At 35.2% G+C, this 10,268-nt stretch overlaps 1 protein-coding gene across 1 annotated transcript; it reads right to left on the reverse strand.

The window, feature by feature from the left end:
- Positions 1 to 2,771: 2,771 nt before the first annotated feature.
- LOC136325177 (kinectin-like) lies at positions 2,772 to 5,811 on the reverse strand. Its single transcript, XM_066259096.1, is given in 7 exon segments — positions 2,772 to 2,797; positions 2,800 to 3,363; positions 3,366 to 4,377; positions 4,747 to 5,357; positions 5,360 to 5,455; positions 5,458 to 5,505; positions 5,508 to 5,811. Coding segments are annotated over 7 exon segments (2,661 nt in total).
- Positions 5,812 to 10,268: the final 4,457 nt, after the last annotated feature.

The raw sequence follows: 10,268 nt of genomic DNA on the forward strand, positions 1-10,268 counted from the left end.
TCTTGATAACATTATACGGAGTGAAATAAGTAAATCAGAAAAAAACAAGAACTACATGATTCCATACATTGGTGGAACATAAAAACGAGACTAAGAGACATGGACAAGAGTGTGGTGGTTACCAGGCGTGGGGGGAGGGAGGACATGGGAGGGAGGGAGAGCGAGAGTCAGGGGGAGGGGGAGGGGCACAGAGAACTAGATAGAGGGTGGCGGAGGACAATCTGACTCTGGGCGAGGGGTATGCAACATAATTTAATGACAAAATAACCTAGACATGTTTTCTTTGAATATATGTACCCTGATTTATTAATGTCATCCCATTACCATTAATAAAAATTTATTAAAAAAAAAAAGATATCAATTGAGGCCTGACCTGTGGTGGTGCAGTGGATAAAGCTTCAACCTGGAAATACTGAGGTCACTGGTTCGAAACCCTGGGCTTGCCTGGTCAAGGCACATATGGGAGTTGATGCTTCCAGCTCCTCCCCCCCCTTCTCTGTCTCTCCCCTCTCTCTCTCTTTCTCTCTCTCTGTCTCTCCTTTTCCTCTCTAAAATGAATAAATAAAATAAATAAATAAATAGCATTAAAAGATATTAATTTAGAAAGAAAGCATTATATAAAATTTAATAGTTACTTAGAATAAATTAGATGTGAGTGAAAACTAAATTTCAATCAAAACAGAGGAAAAGACTAAATTGGGCATTTAGAGAGAAAATGGTAAATATGATGTGAAGGGGAGAAAAGCAAATATAATTCATGTCTCTAAATGACAATCATAATATACAAAAAAGGAAATATATAGTATAGTAAATATATCATAATATTTTTTTCTTTCTTTAAGTTAATTTTATTGAAATATATATCTTACAAATAAATATATCTTTTTTTCTGTAAATATCTATAGAGAAATGGCTGGAAGGATAATCGCTAGTTATTTATATTTGTATTTGTTACATCCTGGCGAGATAGGCCACAGCAGACACAAGGTGAATTTTATAAGTTTTATTGCAAACCTGCACAGGGACTGCAGGCAACCCATGCAAGGGAGCACTGCAGCCCCCCAAACCTGTGCAGGGACTGCAGGTAACCCACACAGGAGAACACTGCAGCCCCCCAAACCTGCACAGGGACTGCAGGCAACCCATGCAAGGGAGCACTGCAGCCCCCCAAACCTGCACAGGGATGCAGGTAACCCACATAGGGGAACACTGCAGCCCCCCAAACCTGCACAGGGACTGCAGGCAACCCACATAGGGGAACACTGCAGCCCCCCAAACCTGCACAGGGACTGCAGGCAACCCATGCAAGGGAGCACTGCAGCCCCCCAAACCTGCACAGGGATGCAGGTAACCCACATAGGGGAACACTGCAGCCCCCCAAACCTGCACAGGGACTGCAGGCAACCCACGCCTCCGAAGAGACTGGAGCACTGCAGCCACGAGCTTCTAAAATGGCTCCTTTTTATAGGGTGGCTATCTAGGATGAGCAAGCATCATACAGAAGCTGATGTGGCTGTTAGTCATTGGCTAGGGAGGTCGTGCGCAGTTATGGGGGGGGTATTACTCAGTGGAGAATTTCAAACATAAACTTCTGATAAGGGTCTCTTAACCAATAGAATGCAAACATTTGTCTCTTTTTCCTTTTTTTCTCTCTCTTTCTTTCAGCCTCCCAGAGTCCCTATCTGTCTCTGCTTCTTGAACGACCTTGGGCATGTTATTCCTAACAGAACAGGAGCAGGACCTGCCTGTAACCCTTAAGTTCCCTGTTCCATTAGTGCCCTGCTTATTTTCTGATTTTCTCTTGGTCCTTACAGTATTCATTTTGCAGATTCAATGATTTGATGTTAATATTTTACAAAAAGTCACATCAAAATATAACTTTACCATTCTATATGATCTAAATTTGTATCTACTCCCTAATTGCTATGAAGATGGTGACTAGGAAAGGTTAGCTCATTTGTTTTTTTCTTTCATTTTATAAACTATATACATTGAACAATTAGTCAGATCTTATGTACAAGTGGTTGGGGAATGTACTCCATTTTCAAGTAATTCCTCCTTGCATTTCTAAAGGAAGTTACTAAGTTAGATAGAAACTGTAGTTTATATTATAATTTGTGCCTGTACATTTTGCATAAGGCAAAGGTCATTAATCCTTACTGTATCACAAAAGTTGCATTAGAATTAAATATTCTGATTCTGCCTAGGAACTAGATTATCATAAAATATTTTAATGTAGCATTTATTTTCATTCTCTTGTTTGTTTAATAATTAGAAAATGAGGCATTAGTTTTAGGGAAGTTTTCAAAAATTCTGGGAAAGAAATTGTTGATATGCACTCTGGATAGACAGTGAACTGGAGGATTTAAGGGATATGAGGAGCAAGCTTGGGGATAAAGAGCCTTCTATTGAATCAGAAACTAAGAAAGGCATCTATCATATCTGTTACACACTATGGTCCAAATTGCTGGAAACATTACAACTATCTCAGTAGTTCACTTGCAGAGGGAGAGGTGCATTTTTTTCTAGAAATTTATAATGGAAATCCAGGTAAATCCTATTAGTATTCAATAATTTGTATAATGGCATTAGCAGATGACTTTCAAGTCAAGCATATTTTTTCCGCTATAAACAAAGGAAAATCAAATGTCTTCGAGAAGGGCTGGAAAACACTCAAAAATTTTCTTATTCTGGTGATCCTTTAAAATGAAGGTTGAAATCTTCCCAATCTTTGAGCCTGAGGATGAGGCTCATTTTTTTAAAGTATATTTTTATACTAGATCTTTCTCCTTCTCTCTAAAACAATCTTCATGGTATTCATCTGTTCTTCCTTTCCTTTCAATAAGTTCTGAAGCTCCTGAACTTGAGAAGTGATAGATAACTGTTGAGCCTTTTCAAGGTGGGTATTTCCTATTTCTTCTTTTAGAGCCTCTATTTCCTGTTTTAAATCCTGAATAGTTTTCTCATTATTAGCAACTTTGAGAATTTCAGCTTCCAGAAGTTCTTCCACAGACTTGATCTTTCTATCTTTCTTGTGGATTACTTTCTTAAGGTCTTCAACTAAAGATGCAAAAGAAACCTGATCATTTTGCTTGGCCTTTAAATCTTGAACTTCTTTCGTCAAAGATGAATTTTCTGTTCTTATTGCATTCAGTTCCTCTTCTTTAGTAGCCACCTGAATAAGTCCAGTTTCAAGTAATTCTTCCACAGTTTTCAACTTCTCATCTTTTTCTTGAATGCATTTTTCCATTTGTTCCACAACATCTTTATTAGGCTGTTCAGAAACAAGAGTCTGTAGCTTCTGAACTTCTAATTGTAATGCTTTGTTTTGGTCACTTAAAATCTTAAATTCATCCATTTTTTTGAAACTTCACATTGTAGCTGCTCTTCAAGCAATCTTATTTTATCATCCTTAACATGAATACTTTTTTGCATTTTCTCCAGTTCATGTGCAGCAGCAGCCTGTTCATTAGCCAAGGCCTGTAATTTTTGCACTTCAGCTTTTAATAAGAAATTCATATTCTGTATATCCTTAAGTTCTTCCTCTTTACTTGTTAAATGATCATGTTCATTTGCTAAAGAATCTTCAGTCTGTTTTATCTGCTTATCCTTTTCTGCAATCACTTTATGTAATTCTTCGGCTAGAACTGAAGCAGAGGTCTGGGCTGCTATCTGAGAATGAAACTGTTGAACTTGAGCTTTCAAAGCCTCGTTCTGCTCCAAAATATCCTGAACTTGCATTTGTAGAGACTCTTCTTTGTTCACCCTTTTTTGCTCTGATTCCATTAACTGCATTAGTCTTTGCTCCAACTTCTATTTTGATACCAAGGTATCTGTAAGCTTACTATGCAGACTCTGTGCTTCATCTTCTATGGCCACAAATTTACTCTGTAAATCTTGCTGTGCTGCATCATGCTCTGCTGTTCTCTTCCTTATGTAACTCTGGACTTCTTCCCACCTTCTCTCAGCTTCTTGCAGTTGAACCTTCAGCTGAGTAACTGTTTGTTCCGCATTCTTCTTTTGGACTTCCTCTTGCTGCAGCTTTCCTGTTTTCTCAGTCAGCTCATTCACCAATCTAGCATAATCCTGGCGCAGATTGTTTAGTTTAGCAGACTGCTTGCTTTCTAGTTGGTTTGTAGTGTTGCTGACAGCATCTCTCAGTATGCCATTTTCCTGCTTCAAGTGAGCTATCTCTGCTTCCATCTGCTCATGAACTTGCCGGAACTTCATTTGCATCTGTTGAGTCTCTTGATAACTGACATGCATTTTGTTTCGAAATACATTATGTTTCTTTTCTAACGTTCCAATCTGATCTTTCATCCTTGATATAACCACATTGTTTCTTTCTTTCTCTGTCATCATTTCCTGGGTTAACTGCTTATACCAGGGGTCCCCAAACTTTTTACACAGGGGGCCAGTTCACTGTCTCTCAGACCGTTGGAGGGCCGGACTATAAAAAAAACTATGAACAAATCCCTATGCACACTGCACATATCTTATTTTAAAGTAAAAAAAAAACAAAACGGGAACAAATACAATATTTAAAATAAAGAAGGAGTAAATTTAAATCAACAAACTGACCAGTATTTCAGAGGGAACTATGGGCCTGCTTTTGGCTAATGGGATGGTCAATGTGCTCCTCTCACTGACCACCAATGAAAGAAGTGCCCCTTCTGGAAGTGCAGTGGGGGCCGGATAAATGGCCTCAGGGGGCCGCATGCGGCCCGCGGGCCACAGTTTGGGGACCCCTGGCTTATATTGATCCTTCATAGCAGCAGCGTCTTCCTTCACAGCGGCAAGTAGTTTGTCCTTTTCTTGAAGCTGATGTACAAGTGCAGCCACTTCTCCTTTATTTGACTTATTTAAAGCATCCTGTATCACACCATACTTCTCCTTTAGCAGCTCTACAACACAAAGGGCCTCATCTTCAGAAAATATCATGGTCTTCAAAGACAGAAGGAAATCTTTAAATTTCATTTCAGCATTTTCTTTGTCAGTTTCCATCTTCAGTTTTTTAGCTCCCATTTTCTGGATTCCTTCTACTTGCTCAGGTTCAATCATATCAATAACTTCTTTCTTATCCACCACAGGACTTGAGTCTGCTTTATCCATCAGAGGAATATAAGTAGTTGCCTGAATAAGGGGTTCATCTACCAAAACATTTTCTGTCTTCTGCTTCTTTGATGAAACTTTCTTCTTTCCTGAATCATCTTCTTGTTTAGTATCTTGGTGGAGAGGTAATGATTCTTGCTTTTTTGAAGGCGCCACAAGAGTTTCCACCTTTTTATCCTGATCATCGCTTCCATTTTTAGACTTCTTCTGCCCTGGTTTCTTCTTCAAGGCAGTTGCTTCAGAGAGGGAGTGGGCTGCTTAGTAACTGGGATAAGTTCTACTTTTCTGCCTGGAATCTTTGACACGTCACTTTCTTTGGTGACCTGCTCTTCTAGGACAGGCTGTGTTTCTTTTCCTTCTTCTTTCTTTCTCTAACACTACTCGAAGTTTCACATTCAGTAGAACAGATACAAGTTGTTCATCTTCTACAGCCAAGGCATCAGACAATTGAAAGTCCCAGGGCACATTCTCAGAATCAGATTTGGGGAGGTTCCCATTCTGGATTCCTTTCTTTTTATTCTCTTTCTATTCTGTCTTCTTTTTATCTGTTTTGGTAGGAATAAGCTTTTGTTCTTTTTTCTGTTTTGCAAGAATTTCATATAATGTTTCTTTCATGAAAAGCCAGAAGAAGAGAAAAATTGCTGTAATAACTACTGAAAGAATAAGGACAATAAAATATGTTGACTCATAAAACTCCATCGTGCTTTTGTTAATGTGATCCTATAAAACCTTTACCCCGCACCAAGGGTAAGGAGAAAAAAAAGACGCGTTGGAGCCGGCACCACAGCCAGAACCTCCCGCTCCGAGGCATGGCTGCTGCTGCGGTTGCTCAGGTGCCGTCGCGACGCCCCAAGGCTCATTTTTTTTGAGAAAGAAAGGGTCCCATTGGTATTTGGATTATTTTCAGCTACTGCTGAAAAATCAAGAGTACTAATTTGCAGTGAACAGTTATGGCTTCAACAACGGGAAAGTATTAAATCTAGTGTATAAGAAAAGGCTTTTCTTTTTAGCTCTCAGATAATAAATCAAATTGTTTTATCTTGAATAGAGGGAGAAAATCTAGAATAACAACTATATATTTTTAAATGAAAAGGAATCCCTCAGTTTAGCAAGCATGAAACAGAAACAAGAATTAAAAAATCAGATAAAGCCACACACTAAGATCATGAAGGAGAGAGTCATATCAAGTAATTGGGTCTCTTGGCTTTAATGATATTTTTCAGAAACAGAAAATTTCAAATATGTATATGTATATATATACATATATATATATATGATACTCATAAACACTCTCATTATTCTTCTTCAAGTTTGTAAAAAGAAAGAGTCACATTTTGACAGGGTTACAGGAAATGTGATTATAGGCAATATACTAAATAAATACACTATATGTCCTTCACAAAGTGCTGAGTGTATCTGATTAATATCTATATTTTAAGATAAGTAAACTGAAGCACAAAGAAGTTAGATTGCTTGTCTAAAATCACATAATCAATAAGTGACAGGGATGAGATTCTAATCTATGCATCAAAAACAAAGATTCTGAGTACTTATCTTCAACATCTATGGTTTTCTTCATCATCATAGTCATCATTATTATCACCATTAACATCATCATTATCTATTGCATTTCTTATCTTTACTCCTTTCCTGTTTAATTTTATCTTTACAATCACAAAGAAGAGAGGATGTGTGAAAGGGTATTGTATGGAACAGCTTGTTTGCTCATCCTATACTAATGGTGTGTTTTCAGCACTCCGTAGGCATGAATGTTTGCCACAGACAATTAAGCAGATGATAGATGAACTCTTGGTTTTCCTGGGATATAAAATAAACTACACAGAGTCTGAAAATATCAACATGCAATATGAATGATGTGTCCTTGCAGACTAGTTTGCATTTGTATCAGTCTCAAATTGCTTCTCATTGTTAGCCGTAAACATATCACAATATTGTTTAACTGTCACAAAAATGTATTTTTACTAACTGAGCTAAATATAAAAATTTAATATTACTGCATAACCATATTTTGTTCATAAGATTATAAAATATATCAATTAATATATTTCCGTAATAAAATTTTATTAACAAAAGTATGACAAACATGTATGCCTACATACACATTTCAACATTACATGCCAATGTACTCTAAATCATATTTTTAGCACTATTTGCTTCTTGCTCAATATTTGTTGACTGAATTCATACATATTCAATGCATGTCTTTATTTTAATGTCTAACATGATTATTTATTTTTGGCAATACTGACCTTTTTACTGAATAGAGCTAGAGCTATCAAAATAAGTTACATGCCAAGAATGCAAATGTACACATTTACCTTGGGAAATGTAGCACAATGCTAACAAGGGTCAGATAAAAGTAAAAAACATATACATTTATTCTAATCATTTATGATATTTTTCTTAAAATAAAAAGGAATAGAGAAAAAATTTTAAATTATAAATAATGTTATTATTAAGACTAAATACTTTTATTAATAAAAAGTATATTTGACAAAAATATGAAATGTTTATGAAAAAGAAATAAATTTTGAAGTTACTCCTACATAGTATGGGATTGGCAGCAATGTTGGATAGGACTCTTTAGCTGTAAAGATATGTTTTGCTTCATACACACATATGCTTTCACATATACACACACAGACAAAACAGTTGATCAACTAAATAAATGATAAAGCCCTGAATAGTGGCCACATGGGTGTCTCATTATTGTTTTATACTTTTTCAGATATCTTAACATTTAAAAATCAAATCAGTTTGAAAAATAAAGCAAAAACTCATGATAATATGAGGAAATTCTAGTATATTTATAAAATATATGCAAAAGTAGAAACAGATACATTTATTATAAAGATAATTTTTAATTCGCAGTGAGGAAAATACCCCCAAACAAGAATTATTTTTTAGAATTCTGGTGCTACATATTGAGGATTTTAAAATCCTTCTTGGGCATTAGGAGCATTTGTATAGACTCATTTCAAAGTATTTTTAAAAATGCCATTAGGATATGAATATTTATACTAGAAAATATAAATGCTTAAATGAGACATGGAACTTGAAATGGAAAAAAGAGTCATAAGTTATTTTATCAACATTCTCAAGATAACAGAAGTAGAATTGAATAGCAGTCAATGTACTTGTGAAAAAATCATAACTGGTAACTGTCAAGGGAGAAGAGACAAAAACTAAAGAGGTCACAACATTAACATTTCCGTAAGGCCTACCCATATAACATTCCTATCAACAGTTTTAAAATTTTTATACATCTGACCCATGCATAAAATATTTTTATATGTGTGTAACCTAATCATAGGATGAGATACTGGATCAGTACTGCCAAGTTTACCAGTAATGAAGCCAATAATATATATTCAAATCAATAATATAAAGTCAATAAGAGAAAGAACTTGGGAGACAGTACTAGGAAAAGCGAGAATAAGAAGTATAAAAGATTTAAAAGAGAAACATATGATATAAAATAGCAAAAATAAACTGGTGTAACTTAATTATAACAAAAGTGGATGGGAAGAGTAGGATAAGAAGAGATGGATGAGGTAGGCAGGGACTAAATTCTGTTATTCATGATATTTAGGATACGAGCATTTTCAGTTTGGAATGAATGGGGATATTGTTAAAAGACATTAAGCCAGAATAAAAAAAACAAACCTAACATAATCTGAAATGTACTTTGAAATGTTTATTTTAGCTACGAAAGAAAATAGAAAATGAAAAAATGGAGAAAGAATAGAAGATTATTTCAAGTAGTCCAGATGAAAACTGATGGCACCTTGGATCAAGATTGAGTTATCAGATATGAAAAGAAGGTAGACAGATTGCAGATAATATTCAGGAGCTACAATATGTGAATGGCAAGTGTGTCCCTAATATTATGCTAAAAAATTCTCTTTATTCTTCATTCATGCAATTTAGAGTAAAATGTTTATTCATTTGTTCATTTATTCTACAAATATTTATTGATCATCCACCAGACTTTGGGCACCTTTCTATGTCAGTATAAAACATACAGGTCTCTTTTTCATTCTAGTAAGAAGAGAGAAAATAGGCAAACACAGAAGCCAATAATAAGGAAACACAGAAGTAAAGTAACAAGTTTACTAAGAAAATTATACAGTAATTTTGAAAGTGATAAACACTTTGTTGGGAATAAAATTAAAAACAAGTAAGGGTATAGTGAGTCCTTGGATGGAGAAAAGAAATAAGCAATCTACAGAATGAAAGAGAATTGTTAGGACTAGACTTCTTGTGTAGATGAATTTTGTTAATAAGATTTTATCAGGTAAAGAAATTAGCTATATAAATATCAAAGGAAACCTCAAATTAGGCCAGAATACTAGAAGCGACAAAGGCCAATTGAGGCCTAAAATGTTAGCAATATTCAATCAAAGCAGGCCAGTGTGACTAAAGCACAGAAGATGAGAATAATAGAAGGGGATGTCAGAGTGCATAGAGGGTGGGATTAAAATTTACTGCTCCCTTCAGGCTATTGTAAAGAATAGGAAAATGGAAAGTCATAAAAGTTTGAGTAGATGATGAAATTACTAAATGTATAAAAAAATGTTTCTGGCTGCTGGGTCAAGATTACATTCTAGTGGAGAAGAGTGAAACAACTGGTATTGAGAGCATTCAAATAATCAAGGAGAGAAGTGTTGGTGGTTTCCTTTAAGGTAGTAGCTATAGATGAAATAAGTGCCCAGATAAAGGGAACATTTTGAAGATAGATACAATAGTATTACCTGATGGATAGGATGAAGAGACTGATAAAAAAAAGAGATATTAAGAAAATGCTATTTATTGTTTTTTATTTTATTTTTATTTATTTATTTTTTGCCTGTTACTAATTCAGATTGGAGGGGGTTAGAGGAAAATGGAAGAGGTTATGGGGGTATGGGGGTGATAAATAGTAATGGACTTGACTTGGGGTGGTGAACATATAATACAGTATACAGATGAGGTATTATAGAATTGTGCACCTTAAAACTATAATTTTATTAACCAATGTCACCTTAATAAATTCAATAAAAAAGGATAACAAAGAAATCCTGGAGTAATTGAGGTTTTCTTTGGGGCATGAAAAAGAATACAACTCTAAGTATGCCAAATTAGATATATCTAAG

Source organism: Saccopteryx bilineata, chromosome 2, assembly GCF_036850765.1.
Source record: "Saccopteryx bilineata isolate mSacBil1 chromosome 2, mSacBil1_pri_phased_curated, whole genome shotgun sequence".
Lineage (NCBI taxonomy): Eukaryota > Metazoa > Chordata > Mammalia > Chiroptera > Emballonuridae > Saccopteryx > Saccopteryx bilineata.